General features: G+C 37.0%; 1 protein-coding gene across 13 annotated transcripts in view; it reads left to right on the top strand.

Annotated features, from left to right (window-relative positions):
* Positions 1-1,378: 1,378 nt before the first annotated feature.
* The window catches only part of wupA (troponin wings up A), a 52,104-nt gene continuing 26,557 nt past the window's right edge, over positions 1,379-26,925 (top strand). For 3 of the 13 annotated variants that reach the window (XM_011144890.2, XM_011144895.2, XM_011144902.3), the window contains exons 1-5: positions 1,379-1,581; positions 4,740-4,783; positions 12,146-12,163; positions 12,743-12,871; positions 14,958-15,081. In XM_011144890.2, the coding sequence (XP_011143192.1) occupies positions 4,769-4,783; positions 12,146-12,163; positions 12,743-12,871; positions 14,958-15,081 (286 nt within the window). In that variant the 5' untranslated portion in view covers positions 1,379-1,581; positions 4,740-4,768. Of the gene's footprint in view, positions 1,582-4,739; positions 4,784-12,145; positions 12,164-12,742; positions 12,872-14,957; positions 15,082-16,987; positions 17,089-20,980; positions 21,082-22,909; positions 23,011-26,925 lie in introns of all 13 variants that reach the window. The other 10 variants (XM_011144892.2, XM_011144897.2, XM_011144891.2 and 7 more) reach the window with 7 other exon arrangements.

The raw sequence follows: 26,925 nt of genomic DNA on the forward strand, positions 1-26,925 counted from the left end.
TTATGTTTAAATTAGTAAATTAATGTTAAATTAGTAAATTATGGTTAAATTAGTAAATTAATGTTAATTAGTTAATTAGTAAATGTTAATTAGTAAAATTTTGCACCAATTTAGATTCAATAATAAGTGTTTATTAATATTAATAAATTTTTAATGGATAATTTAACGTGGAATATTGATCTCCGCGAAAATATCGAAAAAATATTTGATTTATGCATCATTACACATCCAAACATTATTCTTCTGAAATTTAGAGATTATACGTATTAACAGTGGCTATCAAAAACCATGATTTCAAATAATCTCTCAATAAATAATCATGTTTGCAAAATCGTGTTTAATATATCATTAATAGGATGAATTTGTACACTTACACAACACACATACTATTCTGTCAATTATTGCATTAACTGTGCAAAGACCTTTGAGATATCCAATTTTATATAAAATTTAAGAATTTGTTTCAAAGTTAAAATTCAGAATGATTTTATATCTACGATAAAATTGTTACTACAGCATTTATTATAGCACTTACACAGAGAAAATTCATACAGGGAGAATATATTTATTGTTGACATTTTTGAAACTTTAATATATGTGTCAAAGATGTAATGTTAGATAAAAATGTATTATTTGAATATATTAGGTTATTTTGATTACATATATATGTATATTCTCTTAATGTTAAGAATATTAAGAGAGAAAAATTCATTTCGCTTCCTATATAAATTATAAGTTTTATAATATTCTTGACAAGAAAATAAATTTATTTTTCAAATAGACGTGATAACGAGTTTTCTTAAAATTCGTGATAAGTATATTTTAGTTATAAAGGAAACATTCTTTATCAAATATAACCATTATTTAAAAGAAGGAAAGTAAACCGAGCGATCGTTTTTATTAGCAGTAAAGTGATATCTATCTGTATGCGTAAAGGAAATTAGTTTCAATTGAACTACATACTTCCTAAAAATTAAAACAATTTCATCAAATAGAGAGAGAGAGAGAGGGAGAGAGAGAGAGAGAGAGAGAGAGAGAGAGAGAGAGAGAAATTTTCTATATGTACAAATATGTATATATGTAAATCTATGCGGAAAGGAAGAAAACAACAATTCAATAACAGATTTCCCATCAATAATGATGAATGATTATATCATCCTTGAATAACTGCATCTTAGATAGCAGCATTCGGGAGCGAACGAGTTCAAGACCGCTTCGTTCTCACCTCGTACGAACATCAGTGTTCCATATCACAGCGAGCCAGATCAGCAAGCGACCTAGTGCAGCGGGGATATAAGCTATCGTACGAGCGAACGAACAAGCGAGCTTAACGAGAGACACACGTACGCAGCAAGCAGGCTCGGCTCCATTTTCAGTTTTCGATTATTTTTGGCAGCAAGCGGAGCGGGCAGAGCTCTCGTCTAAAAATGCTTACGACCAATGGCGTATCGTCATTGGCCACAATATACCACGTGAACGGTCCACAGTGGAAGTTCACTGAGTCGAGCGAATATCTACGACGGCACAGTCAGCTGCCTAAGGTCCGGTTGGCTAGTCGCAGACAGCAAGTTTCTCCACAAGGTAAGCGCATACTATTACTGCTACAACCCGCTCGTTGCACTCGCCGTTGTATCTCATCTTACTGCGAAAGCATCCTGGAGACAGTATCGAGCACCCTGCATGTTCTCCAGAGATGATGAGAACCTTGAGAACCTTGGATAAGCGAGAAAGGGACGCAAAGAGAAACGGAAAGCTCGCTCGATCTCTTCCTCAAGAATGAGTTGTTGCCCCCGAAAAGCTTCGATGTCCGATTAAGGAGAAGGGTGCAGAAGTTTCCGCCGTTCTACCGAGTGTCAGTGAGACGTGTTTGTACGAGAAGTACTTCTTGGGAATACCTTTCAAGGTCGCGTTGATTTGCGCGCAGGATTTCCGAGACAGTGACGAATTAATAATCGACGAGTGGTCGTTCGATTCGAAAGTGAAACGAAGTTTTGAATGATAGACAAGAGTAGAATGAAGTTTCTTCTTTTTCTCTTTCTCCTTCTTCCTTCCTCCCCTTCTGTTTGGTCTAAATCGAATCTCGCATCGCATCTCATCGAGGTGCAATTTCTCGTCAGACAACTTTTTTTCAAGCGGCTCGCACAGTTTAATGAGCTTTGACGAGTTGTCTACTTTTAGAGCATCGTAACTCGTCTCTTCGCAGACGGTGACATCGGAGATGTTGCGCACGTTCATCTAAGTCCTAATGTGGTAGGACAGGTCTTGGAATAGTTCGAGCGAGAGAAAATCTATACTTAGCGAATGCGATCTTCCGTTACGAATATAAAAGAAAACACCGCGACATGTGTCGTACTCGCCAGCTAATGAATAGAAAGACCGAGAGATCGACATCTCTAGAGTTTCTGGAAGATTTTGACGATCATAGTATGTCCTCTTGCGAAAGATCTATCGCCGATATTAAACAAATAATTACTCCGACGAATCACTCTTTATTAATCCCACCCGCCCGAGAGACAGAGACAGAGAGAGAGAGAGAGAGAGAGAGAGAGAGAGAGAGAGAGAGAGAGAGAGAGAGAGAGAGAGAAAGAGAGAGAGAGAGAGAGAGAGAGGTTGGCTCTTGACATCATATTTCAATTATACAACGTTCATTTTGAATTCCACATTCCAAATGTTCGTGCAAAACACGTCGAGATTTATAGAGATGAGAGGATGAAGAGAAGAATGCAGGAAATACACATATGAAAAATGTATCGCGTAATTCCCGATCTCGCATTTTGCACATTAATTCAATTTATCGACGAGATATTAAAGAAGGAAATGTTACACATTTGTTTCTGTAATTGCCAATTATTACAGACTGATAATTATTATTGTCGTGTGCAGTGAACAGAGGAGTGGAGCGAAAAAATATCCGAAAATTTATGACAACATTTGTGAACAGTAGTATCATAATTGGCACGTCGGGTGTGCCATTTTGCTCGGTATTAATGGCATGCTATTTTACCATTCTCGAACGTTCTGTTACAACGTTGCGCTGCATTTTGCTTGCGACCGTAATGTTTCTAAGTATTTTGGGAATGTCGCTATAGGACAAACGTGATCCATCTTCTCGCGAATGTTTCGGAGACCCAAATGGCGACCATTGATCGACAGCGCAAATTGTTATTTCTCTTTCTCTCTCTCTCCTTTCCTTCGTAAACTGCGAAATCGCGCAATTCCAATATGCGAAAGTTCAAGTCACTTAATTTAAAACTTCGTTAGCCCGTTTACTGCGACGCAAGTGGTATGTAAAGTACTCAAGATAACGTCAAGGATTCATATTGAAGCTAATGATGTTGGAGCATCAGGCCGTCATCGGAGGAGAGCTCCATTTTGTAGAAATATATAACTATATTTTCGTACAAATATAACTGACAGAATTTTCATTGTTTTTATGAATATTATTTATCATAAAGAGAATTTTGTTCTCTAATTCATATTGGAATATATTTTAGCTTTACTATGAGTAATTAGAAGGCCGCCGAAATAATATTAGCATCACAGTCGGAGAGAGTTGCCGCATATCCCTGAATAATGCCGAGTCACGTTAATTTGGTCGGCGGTTTCTCCACTGACGAAATGTTCACGGAAATCCAATTAATAATCGGGGCGTTGCGCGTCTCGTCGATATATGCATGTGACATTTTCTTCCTCCATGGCGACTCCCGGATAAAAATCATGCGACGCACGATGTGCTATGTATAATGTGCATAAAACTTGTGTAATCGGTGATGATGCACTCTTTTCCATTCTTCCTTCCTCCCTCTTGAGTACTAACGCGAAACTTCGTTCATTCGTGGCGATCCTGGCCACAATTTTGATATCGATCCTGCTGAAACCGCTGACGAGAGACTACGAGATATTTACTGAGGTTCGTGTGTGCATCCAAATTTGGATCGCCGGCGTACCCAACATCTCGACGATGGCGAGGAAAGTGGGGACGGCCGGCGTCTATTTTCGCGCGATCAGATATTCTATACCGTGGTCGCGCCTTCTCTCTTTCTCTCTCTCTCTCTCTCTCTCTCTCTCTCTCTCTCTCTCTCTCTCACACACACACACACACACACACATACACACATTTCATCACGTTGAGTAGCTAATACTACATATGTTGGATTCGAGGAAAATCGATCACATTTATCGAGAGACTTGGTTGGGAAACTCAGTGGCAACTCGGCGAGGTGTGCCGGTGAGAGATATTTCCTAGAAACATCCGCTATTATTTCGGTCGCGTGTAACAGACGCGCAACAAACGCGAGCGACGGATGGATGGATGGACGGACGAGACGTGCGAGGTTTTCATTTGCCTATTGACGTCATCTTGTCATTATTTTCGTCCGCTCCGTTTGCGAACGCGTCGCGTGGCAATCTACCGTCGCGGAAACACGAGAGAGTGTTTTCTCTCCTATGATAACGACTAAATATCCATATGCAAAAAAGTTGCGCGCAGCTACCGGCGCAACCTTGTGTCCCGCTTGATGTAGAGTCGTGCGCGCGCGTTTATTGCGCTCACTTGCATGCACGTCTCTATTTTATTTTAACGACCAGGGTTCCGATGGCGCGCGCTATTATTAGCGCGATGCGCCGGCGGGGCTTTTCAGCGACACGCACATAGTATGTTCACATACGTGTCGACGAAAAAAAGAAAAAGAGTTGTCGCATGTATTGTTTTGTCGCATCTTTTCTTCTTCTTCTTTTAGGTAGACGCGTGTAACCACCAGATTTCACCATGGCGGACGATGAGGTTAGGTGTGTATCGAAAGCTGAGGTTTTCCGTATTTCTGTTCTTTCCTCCAAGTTCTTGCGACTTGATCGAGCATTACTGAGGGAATGGGAACGAAAGAAGGACGATCGGCGGAGCGACGACACGACGTGTGGCTCAATCGGCATGCCGAATGCGCCTTAATGCAATATTTTCCTTTTCATATCGCCTCGTTGGCTCTCAACTGATCGCTGATCTTCGCACTTGGACTGAAAACGCTGCAACACGGAATTCATTGGCTCGTGCAGTGAAATTAACGTTATTAAGGTCAAAAGGTATGCATAGTTTGTGCTTATTGTGATTCTATTATCTTGTCGTTAATCTAAGTCTAAATCTAGCATAGTCCTAGAGACGATACATAGTTTATAGACCTTGTCAATAAAAATAGAATAGTAATTCTCTAGAATGTTCCACCGATTTACATGAAAAGTGTATTTGAGACGGACATTGTTATTTCTACATTTACATTCTACAGAATAAATCTAATATCGAGGTTCCTATTTCGTCGCGACTATCTTTACTAATGACGTCAGAAGAAAAAGAAAATGCACATTCAAAGTTTTTGCACAATATTTTGTAACGAATACATGTGTAAATTGACACTCACGATCGATTGAATAGATTCGTAAAATGTTCTTTTTCGATGCTTTGGTGATAAATAAATAGCTAAATAAATAGCGATAAATGGTGACCAATAGATAACTGCAGCATTGACACGGTAAAATCACGGAATTAATAAATAGGTTTTATCGCTATGGTTACGTACTCGCAAAAATTTTAAACGTGTATTTCCTCGTTTCTACGACATTGTAAATCAAGATGACTACGACGAAGAATCAAGAGCTTTAAGAGGATTTCACGCTTTCCGACTCTGTTTCTTTCTCTCGCGGAATTCTATTTGTAACTCGAAGAAATCGTTTCAATTGATAAATATTCTGCGTGTCCCTATTATTTAGTTAAAAAAGGTTCAACGGTTTAATTTTCACAGAAATCGATTGTTCCTCCGAGTGAAATTTTATTTTTTTCCCTCCCTTTCTCATTCTGAACTGTGTGCACTTTGTTACAACATATAACAATATTCAGAGGATTTATATGAAAATATAGCCTCAAATACACATTTTCATGTGAATAAACTATTTCCCCTTAATATTGTATATTTCTGTGTATATACACGTTATCACAAACTTTTACGTGCGAAGCTCCAACCATTGAGGACCTCAAGCAGACCGGGCCTCGTTTTTCCTTCCAAACACAAACAAAAACACATACGCACACACACAATGGCATACACCTACACGGTGACATTTTTATGCAGCTTTAGTAGAGAATGTAGATGGTGGTCAAGGATGAGCCACGCAATTTGTGTTCCCTTGAAAGGATTTATATAGGATGTCCGTTATAGCACATAATAAAGCTTGCATATAGATAGAAAAGTCAAAATGAGTAAAACAATCATCTGCCATTCTTTAAACAATTACATAAAATTTCGAGTTTTCGGATGCTGTGACAACTAATTGCAATGATGCTAGGCAGTCAGTCATTTTTTATGCAATCGTACCATCCCACCTCATCGCGCGCCTTGATTTGATAATATCTTTCCACTAATCTTTTTTCCACCGAAATTTTACGAATTGGTTTTCGAAAAATAGTATAGAATTTTCTTACTCATTTTGATTCGTCCTTGACGCTCAATTGAGAAGCTTCGTCGTGTGCCGTGACGGACACCCTATATATATATATATATATATATAAAATGACGAGGCGATCATAGAAGCTCGTTTTTCGTCACGATTATCTTCTTAGCTTGTTTTTCCTTTTCTTCCTTCACGCGGACGAACATTCCGCGCTACAATTTTCCTTGGATATTCCTTAGTGACCTCATTCGGTGATTCTCTGTCGTCATAATCGTTCCATCTGATATCGCGGTCGAATTATTCGTTTAGCCGCGCATCGAACGGTAATTTTTACACCGAAAACCAAAATCTTCTTTCCCAGGATCGTGTCTCGCTTTCACAACGCGAGAGATCCGAGTTCGTGCTATTTCAGTGACTTTTGCTCAAGTCAACTTTTGTTCACGCGCAAACGATTCATTCTCTTTGAAGCTTTTTATCTCAAAAGGTTATGTCATCATTCTCGCTTTAATGTCCACCTTGTGGACGACAATTCTTCGTTTGCGCGGTAGTTTCCTTCCCGTATAATGAAGCCAATTTGCGAACCGCAAATGTAAAAGTTAATGAAGGTTTTTGGTTGCGCACGCCAGAAGCATATATCCCGCAAATTTTCACCGTAAAATTTTCGCTCTGTAGGAAAAGGAAATGGTACTGGTTGTATTACGACCGACATGCCCGCTATCTCCGTTGTATGCTCCATGGCGAGACTTTTTGCCTGATTTATAGTCACTCGCGTCCTTATTTCAGCATTATTTAACGCCGTCTCCTCCGCGCGACACACTCTCTCTCTCTCTCCCTCTATCTTTCTTTATTCCTCTCTTTCTTCCTTTCTTTATGCGTCTTCTTCTTGACTACTGGAGCGAGCTATTTGTTACTCGCGATATCCTTGGAAGAACGAAATCCTTAGATTTTCAATTACGTTTTCTGAGAAAATTCTTCTCCTTCGAGTTCGATTTTGGTATAATACAGGATGTTTAAAAAAAAGGTTCAGAACTTTAAAGGTAGGCAGTACTTACAAAATGGAGGAATGAAATTCTAATCAACATGAAGGGAAATTAATATTGTTGGAGTTATGAACAATTATTTATATTTTAATTAAAGCAAGTGACTTATTCACTTCTGGTATACGGCCATACATGAAATGCATTTCTGCCATTTGTTGATTAAAATAATACGATGTCATTTTTAGCATATTGTAAAAACATTGTGATAGTTCTCCGCGGATCTGTTCACGAAGATATATGACTAACAGTTGCTTGATAAAGTGTGTGTATAAAAATATATATTTGTTTACATTCCGAACAAGAGTGAAGAGACTTTTATTTAAGAATTCCTTTAAAGCATTGTACTCTCTTTTCACCGATAAATGACAGATAAATTAATCAAAGAACACAAAAGTACCAGAAGCGAGTAAGTCGCTTGCTTTAATTAAAATAAATAATTGTTATAACCCCGACAATATTAATTTTTCGACCCGTTTATCATGAATTTTCTTCTTCATTTTGTGAGTACTATCTTGTCTTAAAGTCCTGAATCCCTTTTTTAAAATACTCTATATATTTCTCCGTTCTATTTTGTAATGTCTTCTTTCCTCTCCATTTCTTTCTCCCTCTAAATCAGTCCTTAATTAGCGCTGTTTTCTTTCAGCGTAATTTATACATACGAGTGTTGGCTTCCACTATGTTATTCGCTATGGCACGACAGAGAAATTTGTTTTCGAGATGTGAGTACGCGTGTTCTTCGCAAAACGAAATTCGTTCATGATGGAAATGACGCGTCTTTATGTCGAAGGATTAGTTAGAAGACTTCCATTTATTAATTGCAAATTGTTTTATAAACACAATTTCGCAGAAAGTTCATTTATTCGGAACGCCGGTCGACAACGGTTGACACAGGAAACGTCTCACTCATAGAAACTCCATATTGCTAATTACAAAGTTTGCACGGTTATGCACATAACACATGCACGTATAGACGTGTTATATGACATTACATTATTTCAAACTTACATCAATGAGTAATTTTACTTTTATTATTTTTTGAATTGCACAAAATGTCAGATGTACAAAAAATATCAGATGTGCACGAAAAACGGATATTCATGTTATCTAAACAATGCATAATAGTATATGTATAACTTTAATATAATTTTAATAGCATATAACGTTTATTCTTGATATTTCCTTTTTATAATAGTCTGTGCCATGGTGAGTTATCACCTTTAAAGTATCCTACGATTTATTCTGCTCCTCCTGTTCTTTCTTCGCTCTCTCTTCTTCTTCTTTTTCTTCTTCCTCTTTCTTTTCAATGGAGGCTAATCGGAGAAGCATCGCAAATAAAATTAAAATTTCGAGAACGCGCGCGCAATGTCATAGACAAACGTAAAACAATCAAACAGACCTGGGGTAAAGTAAACCAAACTGACATGAGGAATGATTTCTTTCCATCCTGTGTGAAACGTGCCTTATTTCGAGCCGCATGCATCTTTAACGCTTGGTGTTTTTCACCGTGTTGTAAATGTTATTAATTAATACATATCTGTGTGGTGTTTTTTATTACACGTCACAGTACAGCTCGCAGCGTGCATTACGCACAGTAGCTTAATTATATATGCATATCAAGTAAACATCTAGAATTTTACAAGTTCAACTAGAATTTCAGCAAAAGGGAAAAAGAAACGTCGTATTTGCATGTGTGCGCGTGCGTATAAAACACACGATACACATCTGTCGTCGCGTGTCGTACGACTTGCGGTCGTAAATTATTAATAATATACGCGAGCAACTTATCAGCGACTACGGCGTTTCTTAAGACCATAATATATCGCGTTGGTTAACCAACGATGTATTTCGTGCACCTGTAAACGCCGTGTCAAAATTCCAAGATGAAGTTCGTAGACTTATATATGACGTCCCATAATTCGCGTCCGTTATTTACATAGTACTATTATTTTTTTGAAAATTTCTCATTTTCTTCTTAGTAGAAACTATTCGAGTCGAGGCTATTCGATAGTTTCCGAAATATAAGCGATAAAAAAAGAGGAACTTTTCGCGAGCTAAGTTTCGGACAATCAATTGGATAACAAAGTTATTTTCTTCGAACAATTTTAAACGGACTTACTTCAACAAACGGAAATACTTCGACAGGGTTATAATATAATACTTAACTTCAAAAATGTGTCATGTGTGGAAAATTGAAATCATTACAAGAATAGTGACCTTCCTCAAACTTTCACTAAAGAAAAATTGTTAAAAATTTTCGTGAAAAATTACTCTGTTTAAATCTATTTAAATAATAGACGTGAATTATAGGATACCTGGTATACATAAACTTCGTATCTTTAGGGAAAGTTTAAAGACAAGATTGAAAGATAGTTATATTTCACAAGCATATATATACATACTGTTTTTTCATATAACTTTCTCTAATAAAAGTTAAGTTAAACAAAGATCGAATGCTTAAATGTAACAAGACATCCTTTTTTGATAAAGTTTTCACTTCCTCTTGTGGAGCGCTCAATTTATATATATGGGGTATTTGGATTAAAGTGTCCAATCGTTCGTATACACACACACACACACACAACACACACACACACACACACGCACGCACGCACGCACGCACCCACACACGCACGCACGCACGCACGCACGCACGCACACACACACACACACACACACACACACACACACACACACACACACACACACACACACACACACACACACACACACACACACACACGCACGCACACACATACACACGCACACAGGTAGAATTTCTTAAATTGAATAGAAAAATCTACCATTTTTAAACTATCTCATTATGAAAATATTAATGAAAGAAAAGTGGCGTATATGTTAGAATGAATTCCGTAGACAATCTGAAAAAAAACATGTCTTGGATTTGTTGACTATTTCCCCTTTAGCATCGGTGGAAACGGAATATCATTGCGAGCAACGAATGGCGCAGTTACACGTATAATCTTGAATTGCACGCTTATATTCATCATTGCTAGGAAGTCAGTAGACCTGTTCTATAATTTTTAAGTTGGAAGCATATGGAAGAACGTGAAACTTAAATAACAAGCAGTCACAATCAGTTATCTTCTTTACAAAAATAATCGACTGCAATTGCCAATTTGCTTAACCTTTATGTTTTACTGTTTACGTTTTTGTATGCGTGTCATGGGCTTTAACGACAATGTCGTTATTATTACATTGTTGTTGCACAGCTTCTCTGTGATATATTATACATGTTTAATATAACGATAATGATTCTATCGTTAAAAATTACAGAATAGTCATTTACATGAAACAAATTCAAAACTTCTAATCGTCATACGGAACTCGCTCCATTTCGCATCGGATTAGTATTAGTTGATTAATTATTTTTTTATTATGATTCTGATTCTTTGCCACGCAACTCCTTGATTGATGAACTCCTTGATTGAACTCCTGATTGATGAAAACAAAAACAAGAAAATATATGTTAAAATTTTTTGCAAAATTCGTTGAAATAAAATGATATATCCGTAAAATAATACTTATAATCGAATTTCGGGTAGATTTTTGCAAAATAGTCCAAATATTTTTGTTGTGTTAACAATGTATTAAATATGATTAAATCAAATAATTTAATCATGAAATTAATATGACATATAACTTATTAGCCTATCTTTCTTTATGATTCTGTCACGTTAATTTTATAGTTATTTTATTTATTGTTATGATAAAAGAAAGATGTTCGAACTATTTTACAAACCTACTTGATAGATTGCAAGATTTATTTGGTAAAAATAACTATTTATATAAAAATTTATACAAATATAACTATTTATTTCAATGGAATTTTCCCTCGGAATTTTCAAGAGTATATTTCCTCTGTCCTTTTCCGATGTCGTAATTCAAGATGGCCGCCTCGAGGAAGTGAGAGCTTTAATATCTAAATAATTACCGCGGTAATTTATAAAATAATGAAGGATTTTCTATTCGGTTTAACGAATTCGACATGCACACGAACATTCGAATATGAATCCAGACTTTATATGAGTCTACAACGTATTTGTACGTAAAATTCACGCATATCACCGCTTTTGTGTACTTTATATCGTGACCGCATCAATATTATTTTTCTTCTTGTTGTCCGTGTTGTCGGTCGATTGTTGAAATTCGCGGCAAGTGAATAAAGTGCAGAGCTAATAGAAGCAAGATCGGCCGAGGAGATGAAGCGTAGAACGTAGACGCATAACATCATAAGTGAAACGAAAGTAGCAGTTTACACGGAACGATATTACAAAGTTATTCGTTGGATGGTTACGCCCCGCTTAAACGAAGGCGAAGTTCTATCACTTAACAGACTTCATTAGCTCCGCATTGTCGTAGTACACGTGAAAACATGGTCGCTACGCTAATGCTTCGTAAAGTATTGCTTAATGGCGAAATCTGAAACACTGAAGGACATAATCTCTTCTTTTGTTTCTTTTATATGCATATATTATATCTCTCTCTCTATCTCTCTTTCATTCTCTCTTTCATCAGTTCTGTTTCTCTGAGAAATATCCTTTTATACAGTCGAAAGGATCGAGCAGTAAAAAGTGTTTCTGGTATCGCGTGCATAAAACTTGGAGACACGAAGCGTACTAACGAGAAATTTCTCTCTCTATCTTTTGCAGAGAAAGCGCATCGAGGATGTACGTAAGAGAGGAAACTAGCTATGAAATGTAGAGTCGCCTCTTAAAGGACGGCCATTTACGGGACGAACGAAAGGAATCCTTTCGTCAAGACGGAGCTTACATTTGCTTTATTACAAAATAAAACCCATGTTAAATATATTCTAAATTAGCGATTTTAATTTCACGAAATCAAAGGCACGAAGATCTTTTGCGATCGACGTTCCTTTTATATGCTTGCTCTATACAGTAGATGATGAAATTCTAATTTGAATTACTTCAATGATTCTGATATTGAACGCGATTAGCTCAATGACTACGTGGGGCTTCAATGTCACAATAGTCCTATTCCATACTCTTGTTGCAATTCTTCCTTTGTAATAATTATTGTAACTTTGTAATAATTATCGGCCGTTCCAATATAAGACTCATTCGAAAGTTTTCGCTCGAGATACAAAGGAACGAAGGCGCGAGGGAAATGTTAAATGAGTTCGAATCGCGCAACACTTTCCAAATTCGCGCAGCACCGTCTTGCAAGGCGCCTGCTGCGAGGCTTTCACAGATGAGATGTTTTAAGGGAGTTTCGCACGAAAAATGTAGGAAAAGAAGAGGAAACAGGCGGAAACCGAGAGGAAGAGGGCGGAGGTCCGCGCTCGCCTCGAAGAGGCTTCTAAAGCCAAGAAAGCGAAGAAGGGTTTCATGACCCCCGACAGGAAGAAGAAGCTTAGGGTAAGTTCACGTACTGCTTTTTGCTTCTTTCTTCTTCTCGAATTTCAACAACTTTTCCTGGAGTCGCGGGATATCCTCTTTAAGACGTTCTACGTTCGTGGTGAGACGCGCGAAACTCTTGTCGTATTTTTATTTGTTCGTTACAAAACACCCACCCGCTCGTTTTAATTTCACACGCCGGATTTCCGAACAGTACATCGAGATTTTCAGAAAAGCCTAAACATTTATCTAAAAATCAATAGTCTTTCTAATCATTCAATGACACCGTTGTATGATGTAAATTTAATAATTAATTCTAAAGAAGAAGGTCTTCAAAATTTGATAAAAAGAGTGGTAAAATTGTATTCAATATTTTCTCAGCAATAATAACGGTAACGGAGTTATTATTTTTTTTTAATGGATAACGAGCAGTGATGACAATCACTCAGTCGATATACTTGCGCTGCAGATCTCGTTTTCCGATTTACGTCATTACTTCGTCGCACGCAATAATCTCTTCTAGCGCCGTCCGGCGTGTTTCCGCAACAATATTGCTGTAATTCTTTCCGCCGTCTTTATATACATCGATTCTTCCGCAAAATATTTCCCGCCCGGCCGCGACCGTTTCTATCACTTTCTCATATCCTCCTTTCGGCCGCGCTGTCTCTCCAATCGTTCTCCGTTTTCCAGCTGCCAAACCGGCCGTATGTGCGCTTTTTCCACGCTTGCCAGATTTTTCCCAACTATATCTCACTTTTTTACCCGTACTTTATGGGCGCATCTTACTATTCCGTTTCTATCGTGATCTGATAGCAGCGTCCCCGTGCATCCCACAAGCTAACCTACGCCCCCCCTCCCCTGCCTACCACTCCTTCCCAACCCACTCACCATGCACCGTCGTGAACATTCGTAGTCGCAGTACATAAAGTTTCCCGTGCACGTATGCAGATTACCTCATCCGAAAATCTTTTCGCGTTTGCCGGCCCAGCGAAATGTTATTTTCCCGTAAATCCGGCTTCCCTTCTGCCGCTGCGTCAATATTTGCGATTCGCTGAATTCCTGCTGACGTTATTTCACTGCTGACCGTGTGAAAAGGTGGAAGGAAAGGAGAGAATGAATAAGTGAGTGAATTATTTCGCTCTGAAATTATTTCGCGATAATAAATCACACACGGAGGTGCTTCTCTTGATTCGAAGATTTTTACTTCTAAATGCCATTTTATATCAATTATTTTATCACCTTTGATGATAAATATTATCTTCCCCATAATGAGATGTACAGTGTAATTCATTTTAAATGTATGCCTATCTAAAATGTCTTGAAAGAAGTGCATTATTCGAAAAAATATTTCAGACACAAGTGTCGACAATATCCAATGAATCTTATTATTTTATTGCCCCACTAAAATCAACGACTTCTGTGTGAAACCATTTTTTCGAATAATTCATTTCTTCCGAAATATTTTAAATGGACCCATTTAAAATGGGTCACCTTGCATGACGCAGCATCAGTAGAAATATTATAGTTCCATTCATTTATGAATAACACGGCATTCAATGTGTTAACACATTTTTTTACTTTCTATTATTTTTTTTTAACAAGTACTTTGCAGTAAGCTCACGTAGCAGACATTAATTTGTCACTATTTCGCTTTCGCGCTAATGAACGATATATCGGATTTAAAATTTTATATTTATATACAAATGCGACGATTCATTAATTTCACATGCGACGCTGTCGAGTCTATTTATTTCGACAAACGTTTTAGTAAATGATTAACCGATCAACCGCGAGTGATCAACAACTTCATATTTATTAAATCGGCCGAGGTTAATCAGGCGGATTAATAATAATCCGCCTGATCGAACGCCGATTTAAATAGTTTAAACCGTTTAGCGGCGGTAGGTTGCCAATGAGCTGAACGAACGAACGCTTTCGCATGTAAAATTACATTTCCATTTAAATTGCGTTAATTCGTCTACACCGGTTAGGATTCGGATTTCCGGCTAGAATTGCGGCTTTTGTCGTGGGAAAAATGAGCGGAGGTCCCTTTTTTCCTCTTTCTCTTTTGGACGAGGTCTCACGAATATCTTGTGTCCCTTTCCAGCTGTTGCTGCGTAAAAAAGCCGCCGAGGAATTGAAAAAAGAGCAGGAGAGGAAAGCAGCCGAAAGGAGGCGCATCATCGAGGAGCGCTGCGGCAAACCGAAGATCGTCGATGACGCTAATGAAGGTAGTTTGTTCTTCTTCTTGACTGTTCACACACAGTCTTCGCGAGCGACATAGACCGTCGAGCACATAGTTTACGTTTCTTATATTCGATTTTATCGTTGATGTTTTCCCGAATCGTGACACTTCAATGTCCGTCCGTACCGTTGGACATTAATCATCCGCATCTCGATATTAATCGCGCTTATTAGAGCGAGGATTATTGCACCGATCGTGAACTCTCGCGAAACATCGATGACATCTCCTGTCTGCTTCGTATGCCGTTCACGAACGATTTGGAGTCATTCTCATAGAGATTGGATATTCAGAAATTCGAATTCTCATCTGCGTAACAATTCTTAATCGGACAGACATACTCGAAACGACTTTATGATTTTACGTCAATTTTACGAATTAATTCTCGAACTTTAAATATTAATGGAGAATCTGTATCACGCTGTATAGATTATTGTCTTGCATTTTAATGCTGTAAATCTTTATATTATATTGCCATTTTTTCTGTGTTGAGGTCAAAGAAGTGCTTATTGAAGAATTATTTAATATTTTGACTATTTCTCCACATTTTATCTGAATTAAATTTTTATTTTTAGCTTTGGCTAATAATGTATTAATTATGTTATTTATTATATTATAGATTGACTATGTGCGATAAATAAGTATTGAGTGATCTAATAACCTTTTTTTTCTAATAAGGATTAATAGATGTAAACAGAATAAATAATAAGTAAATATTAAACACTTTAATTAAGATTAATTGAGAGCAAATGAATATATGAGCAACACATTTTTTTCTTTTATGATTTCTTTGATATCTTTTTCTTGTAATCTAGCCGCAAGCAGACTATTGAGAACTAATTAAATATTAAATAATTTTAGAATAAGTTCTTGAGAGCTCAATAAAACCTGATAAAAGTGAAATAAATTCTAACATCACAAGAAAATATTGTTTATATGATATTGCAGCTTGATATTCTTCATTATTACGTCAAGTTCAAGGGAAACAGCGGGTAGTTTATATAGATAGAACTAAATTTATGTTTATTCAGAGGATTAGCAGTTTCATCGAGTAGTGATGATTAAAGTTCTTGGCTACTCGCCGTGGAATTTTTGATTGACGGCGTTGGAAGTGAGAAAATACACACTTAAAATTTTTGTAAAATACACTTAAATAAAAATATATCCATAAAAATGACATTTGCAATCGATCGAGCAAATCTGTAATATATTCAAACACTTTTTTTTACTGCAATCAATTAATCATTAAATTATCATAATAATAACATACTTACCTTTTTTATCTATTTTTTCTTATGATTTCGTCATGTTAATTTTACGATTATTTATTTGTTAAAAGAAGAATAAGGTGCATTCAGTCTATTTCACTCAATCTGCTTGATCAATTGCAAATGTTGTTTTGTGAATATATATTTTTATTTTAACGCATTTTGTAAGAATTTTGTGAATGTTTCTTCTTGCTTCTAATATCATAAATTAAAATGACCACGACAAGTAATCAGAAGTCTTAACAACAGTGCATAAAATGTTCATCCACTCGCAGGCCGGAAAATGATTCACGCTACCGCACTATCCCTATCATTTTCATCGATTTTTTTGCAGATCGTCGTTTAGATCGATTATCGACTTTTTTGATAATCTCGAGAAAGTACGTGGACGAATGGTATGGTGAAATTACTACGCGATTTTCAAGTTTTGGTTTCTTGTTATATTTATTATATATGTATTCTGAGGAGAAGACTCTTTATTTTATATATATAATATACACATTTCGACATACTCTTCGATCTTTTTGCAAGAAACACAGTAGCACACAACAATATCCGAGACACGCATTTGTGTTTTTATTTTTTACGTTTACATATTCACCTGTGATGATGATGAACCCTACACAGATACCCTAAAGCGCGTGCTGCGCGAATATCACAATAGGATCGCGGCGTTGGAAGACAAAAAATTCGACATCGAATATGTCGTGAAGAAGAAGGACTTCGAGGTATATTTGAGAAAGCCACATTGTTGCGCAAAAACGTTGTATATATGTGTGTATATATATATATATATATATGTATGTATATCAATATGTATATATAAATATATATATATATATATGTACATACACATACATATATGCACAACGTGCAGAATAATATTAATAATAATAATAACGTGGCACTCGCTCGCTCACGACACAGTAACGATGGCTCAATATTGTTGTTGCACTTTTGAGAAACGCGCCGATCTCCGTCCGGCCTGAAAGATACAGAAAGCGATGACGAACGTAGTTAACGTTTTGGTTCTAAAGAGACCGATTCTCTCTGTCATGATATAATCACGAATTATACTATTTTGTGTCAGCTCACGTTTATATTTAGGATAGTACTTCTGTGTGCACACGCATGCTCGATAAAAATAACGTCTATACATACTTATATTGCGTTATGAGCACTATAAAAGAGAATAAGTTGGAACAATTTAGGTTAAACGGAAATTTCTGTTATATATGATGAAATAACTATCTGAATTCTTTCCAGTAAAATTTTAGTGTCCTTTTTGATTCTGTTTCTTGTAAAACAAATTAAAAATTTTGTTCAATGATCATAAAGGCTCACTCAACATGTTATAATATTATTGGTTGGAAGATAGCAGATTTACTTAATAGATTTCCTAAATAGATATCGAATCATTTATATTAAATAATTAGATCAGATATTAATACTTAAAAAAGAATCTGTATTAAATTAATTTAATTTAAACTGATAAGAATCGCACAAGGATGTTAATAACGAATAATAATATTTCACTTTTAATTTTATTTTTAAAATTATTATTCGCTACCAACATTTTTGTTCAGCTCTTTTATTGTTTTAAATTAATTTATAATGATTAAATATCTGAAAGTCTAAGTATAGTTACATCTATGTCATATAACTATATATCTATAACAAGTAACTACGTTTTAACTTTTTACTTTTGATTAAATTTTATCTTACAAAGTTTCATGTCAGGTTGCTGATTTGATTTTTCTAAATTGTAACTGATTGCAATTGTAAAATTATAACAAAAATTGCTAAACTCTGATATTTTATTCCGTTTATTCGACTCTTTCTTTTCTTATCCGACTCTTTCGTCTTTAAATAAAGAGCTTGAAACGACATTTGATACTTTTTATCCATCTTTTTTTTCCTTTTAATGAATGAAAAGAATGAAACGACGCGCAAGAAACGGAACCGATAAACGACGTAAATTAATCGCGCGAACGGTTTTCCAATCGACAAAGTAGCTGTTCCTTCGTCGTCGTTTTATACAATTCGAATGTCACTTATCTCCAATTTCCGCATCTGTGGTGATTTGTAATTTCGGCGTCGTTGTAGCTATTTTCATCGACTGATGGGTCGATAAGTAATCGTTATCGGACAACTTGGCGGAGTGATTAACGGCTCTTTGCGGAAACTTGCTGAAACTTAAATCGTTCGTCGTAGCTTCTGTTATTGTGGCCGGACGAGAGGTGCGAGCTTCGCATATTTCGTCGCACCGTTTTCCGTTCACTCTTTGTCTTTCTTTCTTTTCTTTTTTTTTTGTTTCTTTATCTACGTAACACACAACACTGTCGTCGATTTTCTTGGTTCTGTCCGCACTTGTTTTACTTCGCATTTAACGTGCGCGCGATTTCTCTGACTGTCTTCAATCTTTTTCTCTATTTCTTTCTCTCTCTATCTCTCTTTCTTTTTTTTCTGTTTTCTCTCTTTATTTAATCTTGTCACGAGTCTCTGTCGAATTTGATTGGTGATCTAAGAATTGTTGAACTATTCGCATCTTGATTATTGTGTTAATACGGCTTGTCACTACTCACACTATTTTCACACGAGATACACACATTGTCGAAATAACAGTATAACATCGCCTGTGGATAGGTGTCGAATCACGCTAAATACAAACTGTGTCTTTCAGCGTTATGTGATATCTCTTATCATGTCTGTTATTCGTACGAAAAATGTATTGTCTACTGCGGGGTTGGGAAATGACGTATTATTCGTAAGGCCGTTACTTTTAAAAATTACTTTTTTCCCAGTTTTTTGACCACTTGAGCATAACGTTATTTATTTTGTTGGTAATATTGGTAAGGCAATTATTTCTACATGTATAAGATAACGATAAAAGTATAAAACTTCTATTTAGGGGGAGAGCATCTCTCTTGACCTTGTCTCTTCCATATATTATGAAGATTATTCTCCTGAGTAACACAATTAAAACGTCTTTACCGTCGCTCATTGTTTATTAAAAAGTTGTTAACGAGAAAAGTTTTGTAAATAGACCATCGTTCTCTAACATTTTATACATATATAAAAATTCTATATAAAAGATCGATAAATATATAAAAAGAGAAACAATACATGTATGTGCGCAGGGGAGGGATTCCGCCCCTTCTATCACAAAATCTCTTTCCAAAATTAAACCCAACCCAACCTATATTATTGATTGATAAAACTTAACTTAATTTAGGAAAAGGATATGGAGGCGAAGCCCTTCTCTCGTACATATACGTACTGTTTTACATACACGTTTATTTTTCAACCTTATACTATTTATTTTTTAGTACACGTTGTATATACTGTATATACAGTGTATGATCGAAGAAATCAAAACGGAACAATAAGTTTCATCGTGTACTGGATATTTATATATAACATATGTCGCATATTTACTTCTCAAATGTATACAATGTCGGGAAACAGTATTTATGAAACTTTTTATTAAACTACGAAGCTTTTTAATAAATAGCGAATTACGACTAAGACTATTTGATTGTTATTCAGGAGAATAATTTTTATATATGAAATTTTATATATTTTTATATATGAAAGACAAGATAATAAATGGGAGTTTTATCAATAAAAGTATTTAAAACGTATCTTGAATACTTTTATCGTTGTTTGTATATGCAGAATGAACGTGAACATAAAACAAGTACTTACTTGTAATTGATTATTTACAATAACGTATTTCTTGTTTCTGCTAACTTGAATTTGCGTAGATTTCGGAAAATCAGACTAAATCGCAGTTAGAAAATGTTTTATGTGGGTAAAAATCCATTCTAAATATAAATGTCACATTCAGTCTTGTGATTCTGAATGGCAATATTTTTACTATCGTTTCTAGTGAACTTTCACTTATTTTGAATACAGGATTTACTTTAGAGAATTTAGAAAGTAACAAATTTTAGCTTTTCGCAACGAGTAAAAAGTAACGTTAACGAGTTTTACTTCGAAACAGTAATTTTCCCAACCCCAATCTGTTGCTTGTCACGTTTGCAAAACACCGTGTATCTCTGCGCCCCACACTGCTTCCCAATACTTTCGTGCATTCTGGATTTGCGAATATTTGCGTGTCGTCCGCTTCGTCGTGCCCGGATTCGAAATCGCATCGGATTTCGCGGTCGTATCCGTGCTTTCAAGAATCCACGTTTCGGGCGAGCTCGTTCTCGCCCCGCCGGAAACTCGAGGTGATTCCCGCGCTTCAATGCGAGATAACTCGCGCACTTCGTAACGTTTCAACGTAGTTTTCAGACCAGACTCACTTTTCCAGATTTACTCTCTCATTCCCGCCCTTCACTCTTCCCTCTTCGCTCGCCGAAATCATTTGCGCGGTGAGCGAACGGACTTCGCCACTTTCTGTCCGTCTCATCCGCGAAATTACGATTACATATCTATGTATACTTTTCTTCACATACATTCATACAACTCAATACACGCATACATACGTTACGGTGCCTGCGATACGGTAAGATAAAGACAGCTAATTTGCGTGAACAACGAATTTTTAGAACGCCCCTCGTGTCTGACGTCTGTCAAAAAGAATATGTTTCAAGGTGACTTAAATTTTAACAGCTAGCGTGAAGTCCATTCTGAACCAGTATCATAAGAGGATCAACGGTCTCGAGGGGGAGAAGTACGACCTAGAGTACGAAGTCGCCAGGAAGGATTTGGAGGTCGAAAAACTAAAAGAAAAAGAGAATGTTTTCGTGTCAAACAGAGAGAGAGCGCGATGCTGCGATTAACGCCATCAACCGATATCTTTTTTTATTATTCGATTTCTTCTATTTTTTTATGATTTTTTTCTCTCTCTTTCACGCGTGAAGCATATCTCGCTGTTTCTAGCGACTGTTCCGATTTGCACACTCATACAATAAGCTATCCGTAATAATAATAATTAAGCGTAGACGTCGAAGCTGAGTATTTTTCCTAGCAGCAGCACAACTCTAACGTAGCGATCGTATCCCTGCTTAAAAGGACCCTCGGAATCGGATGAAAGAGACAAAAATCGATCGAAAAATAGATTCACGACAAAAAGTCATGAAGAGACGTAGGGAGACATACACGTTATCGAATACTCGGCTAAGACACGATTACGTAAACGAAGAAAACCACCTCTCGTTTTCTTTTTTTTCCTTTTTTGTATAAACATATGTATGCGAAACGATAATCTATGACGAAATTATACGAGCTTAGTTTGACCATTGATGGAGTAATACTAGAGATCGTCAGCTCTAGATAAATTTTTGCACAACCAAGAGAGATCTGGAGGTAATTGAAGAAAATCGATTTTGTTAAGCAGTTTTGGTCAGCTGATATAAATAGATGGACATTCAGTGTGTAACGAAGAATACATTTTATAATTTATAATTGTCTCGTTGTTTTTATCACTATATGTACAATCTTATAAATGAAGTATATCGAATATTGTTTCGTAAAACTACATCTCTGCAGTCGTCTGCACTAATTCGACACAGTTTATTGAGAGGAGGTTATGAAGTAGCAAAATTTGTTCATCACACTAATTAATCGTGAAGCTAATGGTCTTCGGTATTACTTTATCTTTAATATTATCTAGTCAATGATTTAGTCTATCTGGCCCTCTTGTGTCACCTACTTTAAGCAGGGATCACACTTCACGCAATTGACCGAATGCAATTTAGTATTGTACGTACTTAATCGCGACTCGTAGAATCGCTCAACGTAGACTTGTCTCAGTAACTCGTTACGTTTTTTTCGCAGGCGCCATGAGTAGACCGAATTTTGTCCATTTTACTTGCGAGTAGGCACACCAAAATATCTCTCAGCGCCACCTCTCTCCCCTCACCACTGCCACATACTTTACTTGCCACCATGATTTTCCGTTATGACAAACTGCCTACTCACTCCCCGCCGACTCACTCTCGTTCTATTCGCCTTTCGTATCAGGTTAATGGTCACGCAATTGTCAGCTTCGTGCTTCTCGCTTCCAACGCGAAAGACTTATAATTTCTCTACTTTTCCCACGATAATCTCATTTCCTCATGAGCAACCCTCCGTCAAATGGTGATATAGATAGACGCGATTTTTTAAGTCGCAAATTATCGGTCACACAAATATCCTTGCCGCGATGTCGTGGCATCGGAAAGTGGTTTATATCGATACGATACGATAAACGAAGAAAAAGAATAATAATGGCAAATTCACGCAGAGATCGTTGACGATTTTTATCATATCGATATTCATAACGTTTCGTGCTATCATATGTCATATTGTTTCAATTTTACCTGCACCGAGTGCTGCAATACACATTCCACCATGACGTCACCCCTTTCTTCGATTTTTATAACCGCGACTCCCGAAAGTGCTTTTTTTTCTCTTAAATAATATGCGATCGTGTGCGAATGTTTTTCTTTTTTGTCCTTTTGATAAAAAAAAGACAGCTGCCGGCAAGAATGATGACGCGAAATACATTCAGCGGATACCAATCTGCTCTTTTTTTCCATAAACTTTTTGTTCTTTTAGCCGAGCTGCAGACGATCTGTTCGGCATATTGGAACAGACTATACTCACTCGAGGGCGATAAGTATGACCTCGAGAGGCAAATTAGGTTGAAAGAGATGGAGGTAATTACGATCGGCTTGCCTAAAGAAGAGAGAGCCTGTCGAATCTTCTGCATAGATTACACTTCTTTTTTGTCCAATTTTCGCCCCTTGATGCCATACAACCTGCCCCCGCCCCCTCCAGCTGCACACTCTTTTTCTCTCTCTCTCTCTCTCTCTCTCTCTCTCTCTCTCTTTCTTTCATTCTCTTTCTTTCTCTCTCAACCATACATCCACATGATTTCTTAACTCTGCCACGTGCTTGACCGAGCAACACTCTTGGTCGAACGGTTTCCGAAGGCGTTACTGGTTGATGGGTCTTTGAGCCTTCGGTCCGAGCACGTTTGCACGTTTCTTAGATAGGAGAAATGCCGCGAGACTAATGTTCCAAACTCTCTATGAGACTCTGAGGACAGTTTGTCGAAGAAACAAGTTAACAGCATTAACGTGTCTGCATCGCTGCAATGGACCTCTCATAACGTCAGCGTCCTTGATGTTTCCGTATTTATTCTATCGTTTTTTCTTTTTCTCTCTTCATTTTCTTTTTCGCACCATCGCGTGCCCATTGCAGCCGCAATATGTCACTCTTGCGCGAGAGGTCGTCGAACATGATGAGGGCGGAAAGCGATCTTACACTCATTCAATCGACGTCACTATAACATTCCATTCCCTTCCTCGATCACTCGAATCCGATCGTATCGATCGTGTCGTCAATTCATACTCGGATTCGGGAAATCGACATGCGACAATTGCAGCTCGCGGCCAGCGTGACGCAGGAAAACACTACGAGCTTCGCTCTTAGTCGGGGTGATGTTGGACAATATTCCGCGTATTAACTCAACGAACTATGTTTCGTGTTCAAGACATTGGCTGGAGCTGAATCGTCTCTTCGGCGTAATGGAGGACGCGTGAACAATCGAAATTTCGAAGATGTTCAGTCGACGACGCGATGACAGCGATGCGTATCCCCGCCATCTTCCCTCCAACGGCTCTCTCCCTCACTCCCTCTTCCACTCCCTCTCTCTTCCTTTCCCTCTTTTTCGATTTTCCTGGACGAGTAGACATTCAGGCGCTGCCACGACTTTTATTATAGCGACTTTTATTATAGCGAACGTAGAGGATATGAGAGTCCGCCAATTTACTCGTATCGAGAAGATTTTGGAAGATTTGCTTATTTCGAGATGAGAACTCTCGCGCTCATTGACATTCCAAGCGTCGCGTCTCGTCGCATCGTACCGAACAGCGCTCATCAGGTACCGTTAGCATTTGAGGCACGTGTTTTTTTTTAATATTTTTCATTAAAATGTGTGAGAAGGTATCATATTTATACATCAACGCGACTAGGAATCATGTTGCTTATATATTACTTGTAAAAAATATAAAGTCTGCACTCGGAAAATTGTTAAGCAATTTAAGAGACTTATAGATAATATAAGCGAATAAATAATGGACAACTGAAAATTTCAATCCGATCGTCTTACGTTTTCGATTGTTTTTAGCTGATTTAGCGATTCGTTTATTGTTTGATCTTTTGCGATCCGAATTATTTTCGTGTCTGTTTCTCTTTCTCTCTTCCTCTCTCTCTCTCTCTCTCTGTCTATCTTTTTCTCTATAATATAATATACAGGGTGTGTCACAGGAAAGTGAAACTAAACGATTGGTTCTCCCCTCCATAACTTCAAAACTGGTATTACAGTTTACGGTTGTCTATCTGACGGTCCGCAGTTTTATTCTGGCTGTGGTAGAAACAAATACATGCGCGTCAAAATGAATAATTTGACGACGAAAGAAAAGGTCTATCTTATCGAGTGCTTCTTTTCCAGAGGAAAAGTATATAGCAGTGCTTATAGGGGGTTTCGTACTAAATACGGAATACATAAAGTTAAGAGCGAAACCACACTGAAAAGGTTAGAATTCATTATTTATTAAAACTTATGCGTTAGGTCACTCCATTTTTTGGCAATAAATCTGCATTAAAATAATGTTTTGTGTTATTTTTAACAGAATTATCGATAATTTTATGCAGTATGGAACTATCCAAGGCCGTAGACATGATCTGCCAGGTCCTTCTCATTTAGTAGCCACTATTAAAAAGGTCGTCAGTAACATTAAAGACGACATGTTAGAAAAAGTTTTTATGACTTTTCATAAAAGAATTGAGTTTTGTACAAATTCAGATGGTGCGCACTTTGAAAATATTTATCATTAGTTTATTTAATTATTAGCATATTTTTCATCAATAAAATAAGTTTATGAACAAACGTTTAATTAAATTTTATTTATATTCATTAAAAACTGCAGACTTTCCTCTTTTCAACGCAATTTTTGTTATTTTAATAACTGCATCTATCTGAAAATGACAGCTGATTAGTTTCAACACCTTTCCATGGGACACCTGTATTATATAATGAACACAAATAAAAGATTAATTTATGCAATCGACAGAATGAGACTCGATTATAAAGTAAACTTATTATAGGATGGCAAAGGACAAAGTCTCTTATTTTTCTTCTTACATTTTTCTCGCTGTGCTGCTACCTTAAACTGGCACATACAGATATAAGAGGTGAAGCTGAAGCAAGTTAAAATTAAATAACCCTCTATATTTCCATTATTTTCCGCTAATATGACGTGATTTGTGAATCATTTATAGGTAATACCAATGTTTTCTTCATATATAGAGTGTCCCAGAACAATGGTACCAAAATTTTTGCGGATGTAGAACGGATTAAGGCGATCAAAAATTTCCGTCTTGCGATATTTGCAATAATTATCGAGTTGTTAATTATAGAAAATTGAGGAATGAGTGTGTGCCGAGATGATTGATTGGAGGAGCATTACAACCACTCGGGAAAAAGTGCTGCTCAGTCAAACTGCTGCACGGCGAAATCTAGGAGCGGAAATGAGACTAGGAAATAAGATTAGAGCATAGCCGAATAGCGACATATTGTCCTTCTCATAGGCCGCATAGTCAAGTCTTATATTTAAGACTGTCTTAAGTTCACTTTCAGATACCTCTCGATAGAAAGGTATCTTAAGTTCAATTTCAAATAATCGATGAAATCATTTGTACAACATCTGAAGATGAATTTAAGACAGTCTTAAATATAAGATCCGACTATGAATACCGGCCATAGATATAGCATACCTGTGTTGCAATATTCACTGCCAGCACTGAAAATCTATAGTATATATGACACAAACTATGTATTTTTAGTATTGACAGTGAATATCGGAACGCAGCCCTAGACTGCGTGTGCGAGAGTGGGGATAGAACTTACATAGAAAAGGATGCACTCTGTTTTGTCTGTGCGTTCTCTCTCGTACTCTCTCGATGGAAGAGGAATAGGGGAGGCAGTTGCTAATAGCGGTTGTACTGTCATATAGGCATGCAACTGCCTCTCCTATTCCTCTTTCATTGAGAGTGTGCGAGAGAGAACGTAACAGACAAAACAGAATGCATCCTTTTCTACATGAGGTCTATCCCCACTCTTAAAATTTGGGAGAACGCGCAATCTAGATATACTATGTCTATGGTCCTTCCTCCCGTTGCGCGACGGCAACAGTCCCTTCCCCCCAAATCGATTGGGCTCTTGCTCGAGTGGCTGCACTACTTTTCCAATCATCCATCTTGGCGCGCGTCATTCCGCACATTTCTATAATTAATAACTCGATAATTATTACGAACATCGCAAAACGGTATAGGACTTTTTTGTTCGTCTTAATCTATTTTACGCCTTTATGAACTCTGCTGCCATTATTCTGGAACACCTTGTATGAATGAAAAACCGGAATAAAATTTGTTCTTATTACTTAAGATCCTCTTTTTTTTTATTTAAAACGTTGTTTAGCTTCCAATGTTTATAATTTTTGCTTCCTTAGCAAAATATGGAAAAAACAGAATTTTTTAGCCTCGAACAGAAATTTACAACTTTCTAA

The sequence above is a fragment of the Harpegnathos saltator genome, unplaced genomic scaffold, assembly GCF_003227715.2.
Source record: "Harpegnathos saltator strain DR-91 unplaced genomic scaffold, Hsal_v8.6 scaffold171, whole genome shotgun sequence".
NCBI lineage: Eukaryota > Metazoa > Arthropoda > Insecta > Hymenoptera > Formicidae > Harpegnathos > Harpegnathos saltator.